Source organism: Phoenix dactylifera, chromosome 9, assembly GCF_009389715.1.
Source record: "Phoenix dactylifera cultivar Barhee BC4 chromosome 9, palm_55x_up_171113_PBpolish2nd_filt_p, whole genome shotgun sequence".
Lineage (NCBI taxonomy): Eukaryota > Viridiplantae > Streptophyta > Magnoliopsida > Arecales > Arecaceae > Phoenix > Phoenix dactylifera.
Window position 1 is genome coordinate 8,793,781 of NC_052400.1, and position 22,669 is coordinate 8,816,449.

Here is a 22,669-nt window from a genome sequence, read left to right on the forward strand (position 1 = left end):
GCATATAAGAAAATTGGAGATGATGCTATATAACACCTAAAAGGATGGTTTGGAAGTAATTGCCATATCAGGCCATGGCCGAAGAAATGCCGCGGCTCTATGCACATTGCTGAGACTTCTGTGCAAATTGTTCTTGATTTTTGCAAAGGACCTCTCACCTTCGATTTATCAATCAATTTGAAAGCTCAGATATTATTCTACTTATTATTTTCTAATGCAGTATGGATAAGAAGGTGAATAATGTCATATTGGCATTGTTTCTCTTAGTGAAAAAAAAAAATTGCAAATTGTTGGAAATTCAGGTTTCATGGGCTAGATCTGGCTCAGGCCAGGCCCAGTCCATCTTGACAGCCCCCTGCCGGACCACGCCTTGGTTTATTTCTTCGGAAAAGGGCTGGGCGCGGATGCCAGGATCACCTGGGCTGAACCCGACCCACGAATGTGGCCTCTAACGAACGTCTCAGATCATAACCATTTAGATCCTATGGTCGACGTTCGTTACTCGTCCTCCGTATATATCTCCGTCTCGCTAGGGTTTATCCTCTCCTTCCCTTTCTCTCAAGCATCGGCCGCTTCCAGGGTTTCGACGCGTCTCTAGGTTTTCGACAGGATGGTCAGCCTGCTCTTTCTCTCTCCTCGCCTTCGGATTTTCAATTGTTTCTGCATCTAAGGCTTTTAGATTTTTATCTGCTGAATCTGTTCTGGATCGGTTTCTATTCAATTGAATTCTTCTGCTCGTCTTCCAGATCTATTGCCTTATACCAAATCGATTTATAGGGCTTTAAATCTTAGTTTTGATCGTGTTTTAATAAGATGCTTTTGTTTTATCATGATTTCTGGTGGCTATGGGTTTTAAAGATCAAGTCCTTTACTTCTAATCTCCGTGGACTCAACTTTTTTATTAAATTTATTGGTGATTAGGTTCTTCCGAACGATATCGATCTGCTGAACCCACCAGCTGAACTTGAGAAGAGGAGGCACAAGCTAAAGCGGCTCGTGCAGTCGCCCAACTCCTTCTTCATGGTAATCTGACTTCCTAGCAATCAAATACTTGGGAGTGGGTATGTGTGTGTGTGTGTGTGTTTGTGTTTTGGATTAATTATTGTTTTTCTAACCATCTCTTCTTTGGTGTCTGTTCTGAATTGAAGGATGTGAAGTGCCAAGGTTGCTTCAACATGTAAGCCTTATTTTTGCCCTTTAAAGTTTGATTCTTTAGCTATAAAAGATGTGATCTTTCAAAAGAAATCAGTTTTTGAGTTATTAGATCTTGCTAGCTTCTGATGTTGTATCCAAATTTGAATATGTTTTGTTTGTTGTTGCAGAACTACTGTTTTCAGCCACTCGCAGACTGTTGTTGTCTGTGGTAACTGCCAAACAGTGCTCTGCCAGCCGACTGGTGGGCGTGCGAGGCTCACCGAGGGATGCTCCTTCAGGCGGAAGGGAGATTGAGGGTGGTCTGCTCTATCTCACTGTCTCTTTCTTTGTGATACCCCGAGGCTGTCAAAATGGAATCTGATCTTATGGTTTTAGTGATTAGAGTGTCGAATTATTTTTTCTCTTGAGCAGATGATTAAGATTATGCGGTAGTTGGTTGGTGATTTTGTTAGTCCAGGAATACTTTATATTTCTCAGCAATCTTTTGGCATATGAGACAACATTGATGGTGTTTAGTTCGAGTCTGTTTTTGGATTGGAATTCCATCTCTTGACACTCTTGTCAGTAAGTGGTATTATGTTTTCTATGACACAAATGCATGCAGTTAACTTGTTTGGCTTTTTTTAATGCAATCACAGTTAGTTATTTGTTGCTAGTTTTCTTTTTCCAAATCGAATATGGTGGGTGCAACTATTGAAGATCATTGTTAGGGATGTAATTCAATCTCTTATTTATTTAACTTGCCATTTGAATTTTCTAATTGAGGACCCTCTTGCGGAAACAAGTAATAGGTGTACTTGTTGTTTTATTTTATTTTATTTTTTGATATACGTTTTCATGAAGTTTGATCATGCCACCTTGCCTGAGGCATAACTTGATGGAGCGTAGTTTTTAGATATATCTGTTGTTGTCCTGATGTTTGTCATTTTATTCAAAATCAGCTCAAATCATGGGCATAAAGTTAGAGATTTTTCATTATATTGTTGAAACCTAAGTATTGTTTTCTGATGAAAACATTGTGTTAAATTCGATTTGATCAAGGGAAACATTAGAGGCTTCACGTGATTTAGAAGTTGATGCAATATGATCAACAAATTGACAATTTGTTTGCTGGAAAAAGGTTTTCTCCACCATTTTGGAGGTTATGTGGCCATGTTCTTATTTCCTTCCTCCATATGGCAGAGGATGCCTGTCCACACTATCTTATTTCTGTTTAACCAAGCTACTCCAAGCTATTTATGAGTGAAGAATAGGAAGCACATTGAATCTTTGACATGGTGAAATGCAAAAGGATCCCTGCAACATAGGGTACTGGTTGTTATCTTTCTTTGATAACACCATCTTCATCCGTCTGAGCTCAATTTACTCTTGGTTCTACTTTATTTGAAATGTTACATGAGGCCGTAACGTAATGGTGAATTCTTCAATTGACCATACGCTCCATGATTTGTCAACCCTAGTGGTCTATGACAAACATGGTCTTGATGTGAACATTATAGAGGAAATGGGCACATCTTTGTGGAAGAATTTGACATGTTTATGATCAAGCTCATGACCTTTTTATTTGTGAAGTTTATTAAAGTCCTTTCTATATTTTGGGTGAGACTGCTACTGAAATATGTAATATTTTGGTACGGTGATGTGTGATGGCCAATGTGATTATTTATCAACTTTTGGAGTTTTTCAAATCAAATTTCTTTTTAAAGTTTTGTGATTTTATTTATATTTTTGTGGAGTTTATGCTCAAGGAGCACCCAGCAATTAGGTGTGAATCGCATGATATAGCATAAGTATTTATCTGTAGAAAGGACGGTCCACTTATTGTATCCACAACTAAAATAATTGGTTCTTTTAGTATATTGTTAAAATAAGTTGGGTTCTAGTCATTAATGTTTCCTATCATTCCTGGGGCATGTAGTGTGCGAATGGAGAAAAGTTGCAGGAGTGCATGTTTTGTTCTTGCCAAACAATTCTGATGAATGATCAAAAGATTAGGGGCTTGGCGTTTGTTGCCGAGTTTTGTTCTTGGTTGAAACTTTGGCTTCATTTCTGTTTTTGACTGGAGCTGAATTGCTATCATCAGTTTTAGCCTATCTTTTAAGTTAAGAAACGAGTCAGAAAGGTTTAGTGCTGAGCCACATTTTGTGGAAAGGAATAGTCAGTCTTCTCTCAATGGCAGGAAAGAAGAAAATAGTTTGAGGTGCATAATTAATGACATTCTTTTTGCCAAAATTTAAGGGGAGGAAGAGCATATAGAACGAATCCATGTTAATTGTTTTGTGCTTCCAGAAATTGTAGGCATTGGATGGGCAAGGAAATGGTAGATAAGTGTTAATGCAGATATAGTTTGTGGGAGTTCAGGTAACTCCTCCTCCCTCCCTCCCTCTCTTTCCATCTCTTTCTCTCTCTTCCTCCCTCTCCTCCTTCCTCTCCCTCTCTAGTTTGATATACTCTAGCTCGGTGCTGTATATACCAGTACCATATGCAACCGGTCGCAGCTGGTATGAGCTCCATGCCAGTATAGGTCTTGGATGCTCTGATGGTATTTGGAGACCTATAACTCCAACGTGGACCAACTACTGGATTTGGACTTGCAAATCAATGCTTGGTTTCCAAGGACTGCTGTTGCAGCAACTAGCTTGCTAATATTTATTCCCTCGTAACTTTTGCCACTGTACTTCACTTGTTTAGTTGATCATGTATATCCCATCACCCTTGAAATGGAATTTGAGTTTACGCCCCAACTTCCCACTCGAATAAAAACCTACCTATGATCATTGAATCAAAGAAGAAATTTTGTATTCACACGAAAACTCTAGTCAAACAAGATTACACATTATAATAGAACCACCCAATTCCATATGTAAAATAGTATGCTCTCTGGGGCTAGTCCATAAGGTTCTACATGACTTCCAAAGGCCTTTATTAACAAAACATCGGAGTTGAGATCTGGGTCCCCATGTCAAAGAAAGATGCATAAGAAAGATGCGTATGTATGTAATTTTAAAGGAATATTTACATATAGCTAACTACTTTTCCAGCAACAAGAATTTGGAAGATATCTTAGATATCATGTTGCTCTGAATACACAGTTGGCAGTTGAAACCAAATAATTCATTATTGTCAAAACCACGATAAAGTACAAGAATTGAAGAAATGAATAATAGAGGCATCATAAATGCTCAAAATGACAAACAAATCCCTATCCAAGACATGATGTAATTTACCTAATCTTCAGAAAGAAGATTCCATGTGATGGAGTAGCCTCATCTCCATATTCAAATGACTGGCATTTACTTCCCCAAACCAGTCAAGTCTCCTTTATTTAGGATCTGCTGCCATCCTACTTTCCTACTCTCCAGCTTCTCTGAACTATATCCTTTACAAGGCATCTTCAATATATAGCTAGCGAGCTTCTGCTAGTCGTAAAAGTTTCATTGAGCATCGAAGACTTGTTTCCTTTCCTTTTTTGCTTGAAGTCCTCTTCAGCTCTTCTTTCAAAATAATTTTCTTTCCCTTCTTTTGCAGCTCTATGTCGGCTTTCTTTCTCTTTCCAAGGGAGTTGGAACTCTTAAGAGAGAGTCCTTAGGATTAAGAGGATATGGAGTTCTGAAGCTGCTAGAGGAGGGAAGGCTTAGGTTTGAAATGGAGGAGACGAGACGAGAGTCAGCTCAGAGGACAACTTTTAGAGTTTGTATTAAATAAACACCAAGGAGTCGACTCATAGCTATTTATACCCTAGAGACCGAATACGTTTCCCACAACATGAGAGTTGGCTCCGCTCAAGAGACCTACACCAGGAGTTGTCTCTTAACCTTTAAGAGATGGCACTCCAGCTCCTCTAGTAGTCTTTAGGAGATGCCTCCTTATTAGGAGTCAAACTCCTTAGAATAAAAACTCTTTGATTCTGATAAGGAGACTTCTCCAACCACCAAGAAGTCAGCTCCTGGGCCCTTAAGCCTTTAAATTTCAGAGAATCTTCGATGTTGAGAGGTCAGACAAATCTAGTTCCGTTCTAGTAATACTAAATCTATCTTCATTTAAAGGTTTAATGAAGATATTAGCTAATTGATTTTCAGCATTGACAAAATCAAGTACAATATTATCTTTCTGGACATGATCTCTTATGAAATAATATCTAATTTAATATATTTTGTTCTAGAGTATTGAATTGGATTTTTTGGTAGATTGGTTGCACTTATGTTATCACATTTTATGATAATATGATCTAATTTAAGTCCATAATCTTCTGGATGTTGTTTTATCCATAAGATTTGAGCATGGCAACTTTCAGCAGCAATATACTCAATATCAGCCATAGATAGTGCTACTAAATTTTGCTTCTTACTATGCTAAGAAATTAGCATTTCACTTAAAAATTGACAAGTTCCACTTGTATCATTTCTTATCTAACTTGCAGCCTACAAAATTAGTAATAGAATATCCAATTAGATTTAAAGTAGTGTCAACCTAAAATGTTTGATTCTGATGATACAAAATGTTTAAGAAAAAAGTTTACTAATTATCTATTTGAAGTATATAGAATGCTCACAGGATGCCAAGAAAATATTAATCCAAAACTCTAAATGTGGAAGAATAATATGCAACTTTATGAAGCTTTGAGCTCGAAATATACTCACCTCTTCCTCTTCCTAAGCTCACCAACCTCAGGACTTGACTTAGGCGAATTAAACTCAGAACAATCATGATATTCACCGTAGTAGTCAGTCTGCTTTTCAACTTCATTCAAAGCAGCAGCACAACTTGATTCTATACTCTCCCTCACAAGTAGTGGTTGCGCCCTCTGCACCTCATCAGCCCTATTATTGTTCCTATTCCTTGCTTCGTTCAGTTTGTCCCTCACAGCTATCAACTCATAATTAGTAGCTCAGCATCTGTATGATAGCCTTCATCACTCTCTTCCTCTTCACTGTCAGTAAGTTGTACTTTTCATTCTTAGAAGCTTCCTCAGCAACCCTTCGAGCCCTAGGTCAATCAAGGATTTTATCTTTTCCTTTGCTTCTCACGACTCGCTAACTTTGCTCGGCAACTACTTTGTTGACTTTGCTCGATAAGTCTTTCTCAATAACTTTGCTTTATCATCACTTCCTCTGCCCCCTACTGGCTTCTCACTGCTTCCGTTGCTTCTCACTACTTCCTGGCTTTGCTTCTCGCCACTCTTTTTTGCACGAGTTCGACTATTAGGTCTCTCTGACTGCTTCTCCTATGTCTTCATGCTCCACATAAATATGAAGCTATTCCCTTGCATCCAATGCAAGTTTTATTATTTCTTTAAGCTGTTTGTCTTCATATCTTCATTCCCGGATTTTCATTCAAATCAGACACCCTACAAAATAACCTTACAACTTTATCCTCATACAGCTTCTCCACCATATCCTGTAACTACTCATAAGATAAACTTTCTATGTCATGGAGCCACATGTCCTCCAACATATTCAACGCATCCACTCTTATTGACAAAATTGCCACCATGATGTACAACAATGGTTACAGAGTCCATTCTACATGACACAAAAAAAAATTAGTTGTTTACTGATAGTCTATGAAGCGGAGAGTCTTGCACAGCAAAGTATATCAAGCAATCAGAGAGAGTCTTCTAAGATAAAAATTAGCTGTTAACAGAGAGTCTATTAATAGCTCCTGTCTGGTTGCTATTATAGAGTCTATCACAGAGAGTCTATGAAGAGTCTAATGAGAAAGTTCGGTTGTTGTTGACAGCAAGGTACCTTTCTTGCTTTTTTTTGCTTCAGTAAGGTACCCTATCTAACTTCAGTAAGCAAAGTCTGGCTGTCTTCATTGGCAAAGAGACAAGCTACTTGATGATGCTGAAAATGGGTTCTATCAAACAAATACGTTCCATTAACTAGTTGGTCGTAGCAAGAGAGCAGAGACACGGCAAATGCGTTCCACTAAACATACCATAACAAATGGAATTATTTAATCCCACTCGGATCAAGTTTGACTAAACAAAGGCAAACACTTTGGGACCATATTCTATTAAATAACAAAACTTTAGCAAGATTTTGGGACCACATAGAGACAGAATAATAACAAACTTTTTGGGTCACTTTCTACTCACAATCACTAGCAATGATTGAAGTTAAGGCAAAATTTTCTTGTTCTTCCAATGGAGTGAGGGATGTAGGATGAAAGAATTATGGATCATGGAAAAAAATCTAAGGGAAAATAGATTAAAGTATAATACAAAGACATTACCTTCGTCGTCAAAATAGAGGGCTGGTCACCACAGCTCATCACTGGAGAGACACCACCACTCTTATGGCCATCGCCAGTCTCCAATCACCAGGAAGGAGAGACAGGATTTGGATGGGAATGGAAGTCCAAATCCTAACTGAAGAGGGATGAAAATGGAGGACAAAGGCTTGTCCACATCAGCCCCTCCTGCCACATTAGCAAGACACATGACATCACGTGACCACGACAGGCAAACAGAATTTACAGCTAGGGATCGAATTGAACAAATTTGAAAATTTGATAATTTAATTATACCAAATTGAAGTTCAGGACATTAAAATCTCCAAATAGTTCAAAATTTTTGGCATAATTAATCATATTTATTTATCAAGGCCTAACATAATCTATATAAGAAAATAAATTTCCCACTAGAATATTGAGATATAATGATGAAAATTAACTCGGAGAATACAGTTTAGGCTTAAAACATCATATTCTCACCAAATCTCATATGAAGGCTACTTGTGAGCAGCTTAGGTTCGACTTGTAATTTAATGAGCTGGCTCAAGTTTGACTCTATTACAAAATAATCCAAACTTGAGCTAGGCCTGATTTACCCGTGCTTGGCTAAGCTGCTGATTGAAGTGCTTGAATAGACACACGTGATGGAAGCGAACGTGAGAAGAGATCATGAAGCAGCGAGTGGAGAGAAAAAAAAGGACATTCAGAAATCTGCCATCGAGGCACTTCGATGAGATGGGTGAAGCCACCTTTATCGCTGTTGGATGGACCAGAGGATACTGATGGTTGCTTACGTGGTGACTTCGAATGGGAAACTTGGAACAAGAAAAAGAACATTCTGTGTCCATCCCTAAAACTGCTGTTGTAAGCATGGTTTTTCGAGGAAGCGCCAATGTAAAAAGTTTGCATTTTAGCTCAATGTAAGCCCCAAAATCTCCTACATAAGCGTCAATATAATAGCATCCCAGTTCTCAGTAACATCTGAACCTATGAGATTCTGGAGCCGATAATTCCATCAGCATCAACCAAGATCCAGGAAGCAACGGAAAGATTTATTAAATTACATTGGTTAAAACCGCACTTCCTCCTTGACATACGTTTAGAACTATAACATACGGCAAATGGGGACTTACGGGCAGTATATGGGCTTATTACTGCTCACATAATTCCCCATTCATTAAACTCATGTACAAATCTATCATAAGATTAGAAGCAACAGGGAGTAGCTGGTGAGAATAGGTTAGTTACAAAGAGGCATCCTCCAAACAATTAGGAGTCAAGCTGCTCACGTTTCACAGGCAGTTCCAAAATGGGAAAAGCAGGGGCAGGGGCAGAACTGCCATTCTGAGCTCCAAGACTCCCAGCAACAACAGAGTCACTAACCACATCGAAGTTTAGTCTGCCGCTGACCTTTCTCCCACTGTAGTAGAATTTAGAGCAGCAGGCATATGAGAATTATTTCTAAAGGAATATAAGCGATAGTTACGCGCATTTGAGTTTTTGGGTAACATACCTATTCAAGCGGTTGTTTATGGCAGTCAAATCTTTGGAAGGGCTCTGATAAGCATGAGTACTCTCACCAACACAAGCATAATAGCTCTTAGAGCTTGGTGAAAGCAATGCATCCATCTACCAATGCAAAAAATAGAACAAGTGGTATATACATAGACAATTCTAGAGTCTTTCATGTAATATATGTATATATGTGAGTGCGCACATGTGTATTTGTGTGTACGTATGTAGACACATATATATACACATACATAGCTATGCTTCTTAGTTTTCTGAGCATAAAAAAATGACATGCCGCTCAAATTATTCTCTCCTGAATCAATAGATTTCACTACTAAAGAAGCTTTAAAAAACTGATGAATTAGGGAAAGAAGAAATAACACTGCACATAGGCACTATAATGTAGGAATAAGAATTAGTGGGTATGCACCAAAGATATGGACCAGAACAAAGGAAAAGTGGCATTGATGCTCTATGAGGTAACAGGACATCATGTACCAAAACAAATGAGCTTCATCATTTATCATTGCTGAGAGAATCCCAGCACTGATATATATATATAGGGGATTGATAACCTACTCTCTGTTATGGTAGGTTATCAATCTACCCATTTTTCCGTAGACAAAAAATACCCTTAGTTTTTATAACTCTTAAGGGTATTTTATGTCTTTTTACACTCCCATATTAACTCACCCTCTCAACCTCCTAATTAATACTCTCTCCCTCTCTCCCCCTCTCTCTCTCCAGTATACATATATGTGTATACATATATGTGTATACATATATATATATATATATATATATATATACATATATGTGTGTATATATATATATATGTACACATATATGTATATGTATGCATACACACACATACACATATATGTATATGTATACATGGGCATATATGTGTGTGTGTGTATATATATATGCATATACGTATGTATATATACATACATATATCTATCTATATATATACATACATCTATATATATACATGTATATATATATCATATATACATATATATGTATATATATATTTGTATGTATGTATGTATGTTTGTATGTATGTTTATATATATATATATATATGTATGTATGTATGTATGTATGAGAGAGAGAGAGGAAGAGAGTATTAATTAGGGGGTTGAGAGGGTGAATTAATGTGGGATTGTAAAAAGACATAAATACCCTTAAGAGTTATAAAAAGTAAGGGTATTTTTTGTCCAATGAAAAATGGGTAGATTGATAACCTACCATAACAGAGAGTAGGTTATCAATCCCCATATATATATATATATATATATATATATATATATATATATATATATATATATATTAACATGAGTGAAGCTCATGCACACAGTCCATTGTATACATTGAACATGATTCAACTTAATTATTGATACAAGTGAATTATAGCAATAAGCCTAGAGACTTTGAACCTTCAAAAACAGGATTATTCATAATTCTTTATGTATTTCTGCACTTACTTCAGGACTAAAACTCTAATTCCATATCACTATTTTTTTTTTATGATTCCACACCACTAATAGCTTTGTTTGGTTCCTTCTATTTTAATTATATGATTAGAATTTTATTGGTCCACTCAATTCTTCCCCTAAATGGGAGAAGATACTTATCCATTGTCAAGAGGGTTATCTGCATGGATATTACTTTGAAACTACTGGGGTCATGCTTGCAGGAAAATTTCACTTTTATACAAGCAATGACGCACAAATTCATCATTTTTTGAAGACAACATAGATGAAATAATTAATTCACTCTGCCACAGGCTATTTTGAATTACTTTATCATCCTACACTAAAACCTTCACAAAGATCAAAGAGGAATGTAGCCATCATTTTATCTTAATTTTCTGCAGGAAGTGGAGAGTAGGTTTCTATTAAACCTTCTTCACTCACAAAGTAATTTGATGTTTCAGAAATGATCCCCTAGCAGATCATGATTACTATTTTTGCCTGTCATAAGAAGAATCTCTGCAAGAAGTTCATAACACTAATCCGCGATTGCAGAGGGCATATATAGTCGTTTGGCTAAGGCTAGCATACCTTAGCAAGAAGAAACAACACTGTAGTCTGTACTTCCTTACAATTTTTAAGAATGACCATTTAAATCATCAGAAAGCAATTTGATGTTTCAGAAATGATCCCCTAGAAGATCATGATTACTATTTTGCCTGTCATAAGAAGAATCTCTGCAAGAAGTTCTAACACTAATCCCCAATTGCAGAGGACATATATAGTCCTTTGGCTGAGGCTAGCATACCTTAGCAAGAAGAAACAACACTCTAAATCATCAGAAAAGGAACTCTAAATCTCCCCCCACTACTATTGGTCAAGTATTTTCTTCATTTACTCAGTCAGAAGCCAATGGAAATGCACTTTAACTCTCTGACTTACAAAAGTATATGAATTGCACAAATGCACAGACCTTATAAACATCACAGATATATAGTTTTGTACCAAATATAATGAGTACTTGTATGGCCATCTTAATCTATTGCTTTTGTATTGATTATATAATGCTGGCACCAGTTCAAACATAGCTCAATTTGTAATCCTAACTCAATAGAGAACACCAGACAGCTGCTATACGACATTTTACGCTTTTCCCAAACCTTTATCATAACTGTTGCCTATTAGTTTAATAAAACTGTTCCATTATTTCCAGAATAATAAACAAGTCAAATGGAAATGCACCAAATAACCAGCCTACAATAAGATTATAAAAGTTTAGTAATTCTATCATAAAGCAATCGAGTAAGACATACCTTTGATGATCGCAAAGGAGAAACATATACATTATGAGCAGCAGAAACCTTCTTTGGGGACATATCCGGAAGATTTGGGAAAGGAGACAACCGAGGTGATCCTGGAATTTGACCTGTATGATACAGAAACAAACAGGAAAAAGAAAAAGCAGTAGTTTGCAGGCCAAGCTGCACTTATAACAAAATATTCATAGTTAGAAGCAAAAACAGCATACCGTCAGCATTATTGTTATCCTCCGGAGACTTTTTACTTTTTTGAGCAACTCCAGCAGGTCCTAACTCCACCAACAAAGGCTTGACTGAAGGAATAAATACCTCATTGTAAAAGGTGATAATATCAACATGCTCCTGTCCTGTTTTCTGTTTAAATATTGAATTAGCTTAGAAATATGATAAAAAGAACTGGCATTAAAAGGAAGCTTAGGTAAAGCTTATTACTCCATTGTGGCTTGTTGATGGCCAATGAACAAAGACGCTGCGGAAAACCTGAGGTTTACATTGTGGTTGCTTTCTATAGTTGTAAATGATCTCCTTAAAGGTTAGAGTCATTTGAGAAATCTGCCAGCAAAAACATATGCTTAGAAAGAAAATATGGCAGTACAAATAACAGTGACATCTGGAACCATTATCAGAGTATACCTTAGCAACCCCATAAAAGCTGCATAGGATAATTTGATCAATATGTCGATTAAAAAATAGCGCAGTCCGTTGACTAAGGATTTGTTGGATTAGACAGTAGACCCGCTCCAAAATTTGCTGAGGTAGTTGCAGCCTTTCGCATAAGCTTCTGATTCTAATAGCAGCCAACTTTACAATCTACAAACAAGAAAAATAAATTTCCAGATTTAAAAGGGTAAACAATTTAGAATTTTTTTTATAAGTTCTAAAACACAAATTTTACCTTATTAAAAAAGATATTGATCCCTGTCTCAGCACATGTTTCCCCTCCTCCTGCAGGGTTTGGCCTTGTTGGACTGCAGACATGACAATCAGATTAGAAGTTCATCATATTTTTAGTGTTCTTTAAATTCCAGATAATGAACCAAACTAGCAATAAAATGGAAATCTCAACCTTGCAAAAGCAGATTGAAGAGGTGGTAAGTTTGATTTAAGATTCAAAGTCAATGTACGTTCCTTCACTGGTGATGTAAAGGAATTACGCTCTACCAACACACTCCTATATTCACTGCATGCTCTCTTCGGAGACACAGCATCTCCATTTTGATCTGCAACAAAATCAATGAGTTAATAACAGAATCAGTGGTTTAATAAAGACAGAAATGAAAGATTTGGAGATGATTAACCTGAAGAAAACAAAGATAAAATGGTACTAGTAATTATGAAATCAGTATGCAGCACAAGTAAAGAATGGGGTTTCAATATTTGGTAAATTATTTTGAAACAATATAAATTTAAAAGATATGAAGTGTTATTTTGAGAAGCTTTTTGGAGTATGAAAACATAATTACAAATTTACAATCAAACAGTAATAGCTATAATTTGCTAAATCAATTAAACAGATAAGATAAAGTTTCTTGTTCCTCAAGTGTTCTGCTACGGTGTGATTTTAAGATCTATAACAGTTCTTACCTAAATATAACATGAATCACGAGCCCAAGTTACATGCAGCAAATTCTAGAAATTAACAATGTTGATGCAAAGAATTTCCACTACAGCCCCTAAGTGAATCATATGGAAGATTCATGCATACATAACATACACAGGCAATCCAAAAAAGGTTAATTGAAATATAATATGGCTTCAAACACGAGCAAATGGATAATTATACAGTAGAATCCACTGTTATCAAATGGATAATGTTTTATTTAGTTGCTGTCATTAGATGAATGATTTACATCTCTGGTCCTGTATTCTGTTTTAGAAACACATAATTCAACATGTAAGTCAAAGGGTCATGATTCAGCTCTGGTAAATATTTGAACACATGCAGTAATACAAAAGAGTGTTTAAGAAATAGTTGCCACAACCTTTGGGATAAACCATATAAAATAATTTCTGATGTACAAAATTCTTTATTTAGCAATGACATGTGACTTCCAGTAATGGGTTAAAACAAACCTGGTGAATGTTCATGCTTCTGAAAAGGAAGAGGAGGCAAGCCTCCAGTTGAAATATTATGATGCATTGCAATGGCATCAAGAGATGGCATTGGCTCTGCTAATAGTCCCAAACGGTTTATTTCTGCAGCAAGAGTTGGCCTTGCTATGATCAAAGAATTGTACATTGATGACCCTTTTTCCCATGCCATGCTTTCTAGGAGACGCTCTTCCAAGGAATTTAAATGTCGTTTCAACTCTCTCGGAAGTGTTTCTTCATGTCTCACGAAACTCTCTATCACCTTGCTCAAATCAAAAGCTGTTATCCCTGTTTTTTCTAGAACAGCAGGAAACATCATGGTAACTGTTTTGTGTGTAGCCAAAACTAGCTCAGCCGAACAAGCAAGCATGCAACGATGAAACCGATCATTTGATAACAGTGAAGTGAGATTATTGCCATTCAATATATGTGATTCTGCTCTACACATTGTCTCCAAAACCCTATAATATAACTTCATGGCTTCCACTTTTCTCTGCTCTGCCCATATACTGTCCATCCGGTTTACACTCTGCAGGTTTCCAGAAATACACCGCTCGCCGAATGAAGTAGTTGGAAATATTGCCCCCAATATTATGCTTGCCCTACGTGTAACATCAGTTGTTACATCCCTGTCACATGAGGAAAAGAAGCGCAGAAGCTCTGTTGAAGGTCTCGAAAGAAGAGGAGAGATAATGTTCCGAAGCCACTTTGCAGTCGTCATAGCAGTGCTCACTGGTGTAATGGGAGCCATCTTAGAATTACTGACAGGATTTCCATTTACAGGTGACACTGGAGAAAGTGGTGGAGACATTGGACTTGTTATTGATTTTGCTGGCGAGGCCATTGCATCATATTTCCGCTGCATTAATATAACATGAACCATGAATAAAGCAATCCAGTCAACTGTGAGGGTCATAGTTTTGCATGGAAACAGTGAAATACCTTCATGCCACATATGTTAATGGAACCTCCAGATAAGCTCCCAGTACCAAGTAAACTGTCCTCATCATTAACAAACATGCGTTCATCCAGCTCACCTTTACTATTGATTGCATCATCATAATCGTTCTCCAAGATAAGTATACTTGAATGCAATGAATTTTCCTCCAGAAGATCCTCAAAATAGATCAAACCATCTGTAGACAAAATGATACTGGATTTGGTATAAAGCAAGAAAAAGAAGTTCTAAAGTTGAAATATAAATCTCATGGGCAAATATGATTTCTCTTAAAAAATACAAGCTAATTCTTCCACCTGTGTTGATGTAAGCTAGATTTTCCCTTTCACATTCTGAAGCTGCACATGGTTTCTTCTTTAAGATATCCACTATCAAATTATTAGCCTTCTCCATCACTCTCCTCAACTCATCTTCTGAGGTGTGATATTTGTCACAAAGAGAAGCTAGAAGGTCAACACCCTTGTCCGTTCTTTTAGCTGAGCCAAAGCAGTATACCATATCCACCAGTTTGCAATGTATTAGCAACAACATATAACATCCGAGTACCAAAATTAGAAGATAGATATACAAATTGCCAACTCATGAACAGTTAATTACCAAAAAGCAAGGAATCCTGAATATGAAAATTCCTGAAGCGCACAGGAATGTGAAGGATGAGTATGGCCTGCAAGAAGATCCAGAAATATGAGCAGCGCACAGGTTAACAAAACTTGGTCCAAATTTTGCCAATGACTGACAACAGAGAACGGATTGAAAAATGCTTGTATTAAAATGAGCTGGATATTCCAGGGTATGTAAAAGAACTAACCAATATAGAGACTAATCCATTTGTACAGGTCACTAGATCCTTAAAGCGGCTGAATGCATGGATACGGAGAGCCAAAAATAGTAGCCATCCAAAGCGATGGTAGTCAGAAACATATCCCATGCTGTTAGAAACTACAGAATGCTGACCACTGCTTGCATCATTTGGCAAGAATAACTCCTGATATGCACGTTTGTAGTACCTGGTGGGAAACAAGATGTTCATAAGACAATTTTATCATAATTTATATCAATCAACAGTTATCTTATGAAAAGTAAGTTATTCAACAATACAGAGCACTCAAAGAGGAGTTCTCAAGCATAGTTCAAATTGTTGCAACACAGATGATTCCAGAATGCACATCTAATACATCAAACTGGGTCCCTAACAACTAAACTAGACATTAGCATGCTAGGAGATTTCATAGATACAATGCTATGTAAGAAGTAATTATTTGAATGCAAATTAGCAATGAAAGTTTACAGCCATCTATTCAAAAATGGCAGCTCAGTGCATGAGGCACCTGCCATCGCAAGGTGTAGGGAGGATGTACGCAGCCTTACCCCCATATGGCTATTTTTATGTGTTTCAAACCCATGAACTCTAGGTCATAATGGAACAACCTTGCCATTACGCCAAGGCTCACCCAATTAAGCCATTTGCTTATAAACTCTAAAATAACAAGGAGCAACTACTAGGTAGAAATTGGTATCAGCAAAAGGATCAATTTCTAGCTTTAGCATTAATAATTTTATTAAGATTTCCATGCAAAACAAAAAATGCCTTTCATAGAACAACATAGCTATCATCAAAATTTTGGCAGTTCCACTTTTATAGGTGAATTGCAAGTTCATCCTTCAGCTTCATGTTGCAACTACTTATCACAAAGAACAATTAATTAAAAAAAAATGCACCAATGCAAGCAACAAAAAACTTCATATATGCTATATACATAACAGCCCTTGGTAGGTACATTGATTAGCAAATATTAGAGTGAGGAGAAAAAAGGTATATGCTGATCACTCTCTGAATTGCTCACCCGCCGCAGCAGCTCACTGAATTTAAAAAAGCTATGCTAAACACCTTCTGAATTAGAGATAGACAGAATTCATGTCATAGTATAGGCCTCTCAGAGAGGCCAAGTTCTCAGCATATCGAAATTATCATAGCATTTACTTATGGTGGACAAGTAGAAAGGTAGTGAATGATGAATTCAACTATGACATTGAAGTTTTATAGTCAGTAATATAATATAAGGATCTTCTTAAAAATCTAGGATTTAAATATTATAATTTTTTGGATACTTGAGTCTCATAATCATAATTCTATTACAATTTGAGAGCATTTAAGACTTACATGCTTCCTCTTCGTGTTTTTGGAACGAAGTTGGTTAAAATTAGTTTTGTCAAAAATGGTTGAAATTCCATGTAAGTTATTTAAGCTCCAACTCATTACCATTTCCAAGGAAACCGAAGGAACAGCAAAATTTTGAGTTTATTTTGAATTCCTTATTTTTTCTTATGTATTGTCATCTTTGTTCTCAAATATAGGCTCTCGTTGGCTTGAAGAGCTTCCCCTACAATTGTCGGTTTAAACGACTCTGTACTTTCCGTTTTAGCTGATCAAGATCTACATCAGATACCAACCATGAAGATATAATTCACTATAAAATATACATGTTCTACACCTTTTAGGATGGCATCTTTTGGATTGCTGGTTGATTTTAACACATGGAATTATAGAAACACCCAAAACCAAACATCAGAAAATGGGATAACTGCAAAGGCAATAAGGAAAATTTCTTTTCCTAGTGCAACCACTAGAGAACAACTAGACATTTGAAATGACTATAGTAAAGCCTTTACGGAAGATACTTAAAATCAAAGTGAAGCGATTATAGAGTAAGCATGAAAACCAGCACAGAGTAGTCTATTATGACCCTAGTTAAGAATTAAGAACTCCAGACATCCGTACTTAATGCAATCTTTGGTTCAGTTTTCAAGCGAAGTAACAAACTAACAGTATTCTTTAAATTATTGAAAAAATCTAGAACCATTCTACTAATAATTTATTTAAATCTAGGATTCAGTTATTTGATTTTTTTTGCTGTACTTTTGGCAACTCCGTACTTCTTTTTGGTTTCAGATATTTTCCTCTGACCATACTTAATGCCAACATCAAACATGTGACAATGATTTTCAGTATTGAAAATAGGCCAATGACAAAACTGCTGGCACATGTTACAGAATATATGCAGTCTTAAAATTTCAGTTTGCAAGCTACTAAAAGACAAGCAACTAGCCCCAATAGCAGGGAAAATCATCCCAGTAATTTTTTACCTGCTTAGAAGACTCAAGTGGACAATGTTTGCCTGTAGTTCCTTCAGCTAATCACAATAATGAGTCAGTGACAAAAATTTAAGAGAAGAGGTCATGGATAAAAATGACTTCTATTTTCAATACCTCAAGCCTCTTCTCCCAATCTGATCCATATAGACCAGTTAAAATATGACCAGCCTTGAGACAAAACTGCGGTATCTCCTTGAAGAAATCCACAACACTACAGATTCAAAGAAAAAAGAAACTGATTGATCCAAACCAACCCTGAGGCAAAAAGAATTAAATGGAGAAATAAAAGAAATGGGCTTACTTCATTTTAAGAACCCTCAATATCCTACAAAGAGTGATACCGTTTTCTTCCTTCTCCTGCTTACCTCTCCCCTTGCTTAATCTTGTTACACAGTACAGAACAAACGCCGACCAAAACCTTTCAATCTCCTCAGGCTTGAAGAGTGGAGAGGACAGAAAAAGAAGCAATTTTGACATCAGATCATGATCTAAATAAGCTCAAAAATTACCACAAAACAAAAAAAATTACCGATCCACTTCCGATTGCTGACATGTTCGCTAAGAGGATGTGCTTGCTTTCTCTGAACAAAACCATCGCCTGCCTCATCGTGCTCTCGTCAAGAGCCAGCTTGCTCTGCTCAACAGGTCAGCCGTCTCAGATCACACACGGAAAAGAGCACAAAGGGACAGAGATAGAAAGTGTATAGAAAGATAGAAAGGGAGAAAGGGCTCCAGATCAAACAAAAGGACCCAGAGACTATATGAAAACCTTGCAGACATCGGCAAATCGGGCTTCCATAGCTCCGCCATCATCCGAAGGAAAAGAAATCGACGGCTTCACGTCCTCCATATTCACAGAAGCTTGGCTCATGGATTCAAACCACCGTTGCCTCAAACCCTAGCCGATCTATCATCCCTTTCCTAATCCCCCAAGGTGAGAACCAGGGAACCCCCTAGAGATCCAACAACAAAGAGGAAAGAAAGCTTAAATACCAGCAGATCTCGCCCAAATACCTCTCTTCCCTCCTCAATCCTCCCGATTCACGGCCGATAGGCCGCCGGAGAGCGCCCGAAGAACCCGATCTGCTGCAGATACGGCGGCGGAGGCGGCGGATCGGATCCAAACGAGGCTAGGGTTTTGGGGAGATCGTTGGAGTACTCGCAAAACCCTCTTTTTTTCCCTCCCTCTCTCTCTTCCCCCTCTCACTTCCCTCCCTTTTTTTTTTCCTGCCCCGTTTTATATTCCCTTTTTTTGGCAGAGAAATCCTTCCGTTTTAGCGCGGGAAAACAGAGGCATGCCATAGCGTCATACATGTCATGACCGACCATGCATACATAGTTTCTCCAATCAAGACTCGACGCGTGGACTGAGAGGACTTTTGCCGCCAAATTCCTAGAGATGGGAAGCGGTGGTCCCACCGTTGGGCGCGGGGGCGGCATCGAGGAGGGGCCGACGCTGGACCGACCGCGGCGTCTGGCTTATCGGGACACGTGTCCTTTTATCGTTGTTCGGGTGACTGGATATATTCCTCCTGGGGGATACGTACAGAGCCAGTCACGGTTCTCCGATCTCGTGTATTTGTACGTGGGTCCCACGAGAGTCGATGCCTGCTGCTCGTATGCTTTGGGGTGCGGAGGATTTTGTTTGCGATCCGGGCCGTCCAGTCCACGTGGAAAAGTAAGGGTTCTGTGATTTGTGTGATGAGAAAGTACTGCATTCTTTTCACTCCTTTTGTCTGCATAGTTAAGAAATACTCTTTCCTCTAACAAAACAAAAATAAAAAGAGAAAATACTGCAATTTTTTTAGCACTTCTTCCTAATGGGCTAGCATTCTCCATGTGGTATGTAAATTTGTACATTAGTATTACAAAATAATATATTCTTTAGGGAGTATTTGGTATGGAGCGATCATCTTAATACCAGGGATGATATGGGCATAGGTCATGAGATAACCATATTTGGTTGCACCATAATAATCACAGTGATTTCAAATCACCATCCAACTTAGCAATAGAATACTATTTTTAAAGTTGGAAATCCAATATCACCCTAGGGCAATAATTTTAAGCTGAAATTTGTAGACAAAAATATAGTTCAATTGAACAGAAGAATTGATATATTAATATACCATTAATATATTATATTAATATTATATGTAGGATGTTATATTATATTAATATTATATATTATATTTATGATATATATTATATTATAATATATAATTGCATTATAGAAGATAAATATTATTGTACTTTATATTTATATAATGAAGTTATTTAAATATTGCTTTAATCTGCCTTTTTTCCTAATCAAAATAAATATTAGTATTAAAAAAAATATTACAAGTATAAATAAAAATATTAATTCTATAATAATAATTAATATATGTTAATAGCATTAATAATTTATAAGACTAATAAATATATTTTTATAAAATATGACAAGGATGGTTTTGATATTATATGATTAGTAATTTTATATTTCTATGAATACCAAATAGGTCACTCATGAATACGTAAGAATCTTTAATTATTGAAATATAACATACCAAATATAGTAATTTTAAATTATTGAGAATCAGATTATTTTGGAATGAAAACCACTAATGATCCAAAATTATCTTAGTGATCCTATTTGGACCACAAATTCATTTATTGGATGGTTTGGACGTTCTTATTTGAACATGTCCAATGACCTTAGCATCTGAGGCATGTTGCCAATCGAGCTAATGACAATGATGATCATGACAACATGTCCTTGTGGTCTACAATTTGAAAGGACTGAAAACTTTGCAAGGCAATTGCAGCATACGCTTTTTTTATCCGTGAACTGCGAAATTTGTAATTTAAAAGGATGATTATGAGCAAACTTACATGCATATCATCCTTCTAGACTCCATGGAATGATTGCCCTGAACATATAGCTAAGGCACCAATGTCACAACTACTTGATTTTTCTTTAAGTCATACATCAGCAAATCATATTGCTAAAAAAAAAAAAAAGCCAAACCATATGGTGTGATTTATCGCATTCCAACATCTATAAAATCATGTTAATTTGCTTGTTGAGAAATTTAAATAGTTTAAGTGAGGACTGAAATAAAGCAGAAAAAACTACGAATAGAGATTAAGTGATGGTGAGTAATTGTCTTATTGGAGGCATGAAGTTAGTTTCTTTAAAACGAGAGATTCGATAAGTGGAAAGAATTAAAAGAGAAGAAGCAGCAGCGCAAAATAGAGTCCTTCCAGGGTAAAGTGGTACCGGGAGCATTCGCTTTACCTTTACACGCTAAATTGTAGTGTTTTAGGAGCCCCTTTCGGTCCTTGTGACCCATAGTTTTACTAATAAAAGTCTCTTGATATAAGGAGACTATGGCTGTTATTTATTGGCTCATGCATTAATGTAATCATACTTGTTGATGAGGCAGCACAATTGCTTCTCTGCTTCTTTATTATAAAGTTTATTCATCCAAACAGGAGCTAATCAATGATTCTCTCTCCAAAAAGGGTCCCATGAACACTTGGTTGGATGTCCTTGTTTCGTATTGAATTGCTTATAATTTTGAGAGGTTGACTATGACTACGTAGATCTAGCTTTCTTGATCATTTTTCCAGAAAAATGAACATTTCATAGTAGAAAATAGATAATTACCCGATACCTATTTTCCTTTAGTGCACGCGGATATTAAATTTTGATTTTTCTTGTGCTTTATTCTAAACATCGGCTTTATGTTGATCCCTGGGACCCTAGCTGCTGGGAAGAAAGAAACATTGTACAAATTAGACGACCGTATAAATAAGTGGACGTGCCGGAGTGGTTATCGGGCATGACTAGAAATCATGTGGGCTTTGCCCGCGCAGGTTCAAATCCTGCCGTCCACGATTTTTGCTGCTTTTTCACCATTTTCTTCCAACGAATATTGTGATATTAAATGTTTATGTTTATAGGATAATTATTTAAGAAAACAAATCCTAGGCATTCTTTCTGAGCCTTTTCTTTTATCTATTTATTATTTATTTTTCCTATTTCATTTACCTTTAAGTTAAATGTTTAATTTTTTATGGATGTTTCTTAAGAAAAACTTCTAGACATTCTTTTTGAGACTTTTCTTTATCTATTTTTTTTATTCCATTTTCTTTTAAATAATATTGTGTTCTTCAAGTTATTCTTTTTTTTTTTTGGGCTAAAACAGGCATTTCATACATCACGTATACAAATACACCCAATAGAATCAGAAAACAAAAGGTCTCGAAGTGCTCTGGGCATCTCTCTCTCCTCAAACCATAGGGTACTTCCTGAGTGGCTCGCAACATATGCCACCACCCAGTCAACCACCCCGTTGGCCTCACGATATACATGCATGGCCTGGAATGTGATACTCTCCCTCGCGGAGCAGGAGGTGAACTCCCCCATAGCTGCTCGAGCTCTTTCAGACCCAGCAGATCACAGTGGCCGAATCTTCCTCTAGTAGGACTGAACTCGCCTGAAGCACTCACCGCGCGTAACACATGCCGATCCAAGCCACCTACAGCTCTGCCTCAGGAATCGAGGTATCAAAAATCTGACAGCTCTCCGCTGCCACCACACCAAAGCTCGGCCCCCTAATGACGAATCCAGCCCCACCTCTCCTACCTCCATCCAAGACTGAGCCATCAAAATTGACCTTGAGGAAACTCGAGGGTGGAGGCTCCCAGATAAAGAATACCCTATGTAGAGCAACCGAAGCAGTATGGGGGCCCCAGATGTCCCGAGCTGTCAAAGGTCT

The 22,669-nt window shown here is 37.0% G+C and overlaps 2 protein-coding genes and 1 non-coding gene across 3 annotated transcripts; 2 read left to right on the top strand and 1 right to left on the bottom strand.

Moving 5' to 3' along the window:
• Window positions 1–500: 500 nt before the first annotated feature.
• On the top strand, window positions 501–1,800 carry LOC103721996 (40S ribosomal protein S27-2). The gene is made up of 4 exons (XM_008812400.4): window positions 501–613; window positions 922–1,023; window positions 1,149–1,177; window positions 1,323–1,800. The coding sequence occupies exons 1-4, from the start codon at window positions 611–613 to the stop codon at window positions 1,447–1,449; spliced, it is 261 nt and encodes an 86-aa protein (XP_008810622.1). The 5' UTR covers window positions 501–610; the 3' UTR covers window positions 1,450–1,800.
• A 6,622-nt stretch (window positions 1,801–8,422) lies between these two features.
• On the bottom strand, window positions 8,423–19,122 carry LOC103721997 (retinoblastoma-related protein). Its single transcript, XM_008812401.3, has 18 exons — window positions 18,673–19,122; window positions 18,433–18,537; window positions 18,205–18,338; window positions 18,018–18,114; window positions 17,895–17,941; window positions 15,559–15,757; window positions 15,348–15,414; window positions 15,047–15,226; window positions 14,735–14,928; window positions 13,775–14,651; window positions 12,768–12,921; window positions 12,597–12,669; window positions 12,335–12,511; window positions 12,134–12,253; window positions 11,911–12,055; window positions 11,696–11,808; window positions 8,906–9,021; window positions 8,423–8,812 (listed from the first exon to the last, which is right to left on the bottom strand). Exons 1-18 carry the CDS (start codon window positions 18,772–18,774, stop codon window positions 8,662–8,664), a joined length of 3,051 nt encoding a protein of 1,016 aa, XP_008810623.1. The 5' UTR covers window positions 18,775–19,122; the 3' UTR covers window positions 8,423–8,661.
• Window positions 19,123–21,703: 2,581 nt separating this feature from the next.
• TRNAS-AGA lies at window positions 21,704–21,785 on the top strand. Its single transcript has one exon. It is a non-coding gene; the product is annotated as a tRNA-Ser (tRNA).
• The last annotated feature ends 884 nt before the right edge of the window (window positions 21,786–22,669 follow it).

Bases quoted from the DNA above. Each gene is read 5' to 3' on its own strand.
- LOC103721997 (XM_008812401.3), bottom strand. From the start codon at position 18,774: ATGAGCCAAGCTTCTGTGAATATGGAGGACGTGAAGCCGTCGATTTCT. The intron at 18,115-18,204 runs GTAAGCCCATTT...TTGAATCTGTAG, and splicing joins TTGAGGGTTCTTAAAATGAA to TGTTGTGGATTTCTTCAAGG. The intron at 15,415-15,558 runs GTTAGTTCTTTT...ATCTTCTTGCAG, and splicing joins ATGGATTAGTCTCTATATTG to GCCATACTCATCCTTCACAT.
- LOC103721996 (XM_008812400.4), top strand. The intron at 1,024-1,148 runs GTAATCTGACTT...TCTGAATTGAAG, and splicing joins CGCCCAACTCCTTCTTCATG to GATGTGAAGTGCCAAGGTTG. The intron at 1,178-1,322 runs GTAAGCCTTATT...TTGTTGTTGCAG, and splicing joins TGCCAAGGTTGCTTCAACAT to AACTACTGTTTTCAGCCACT.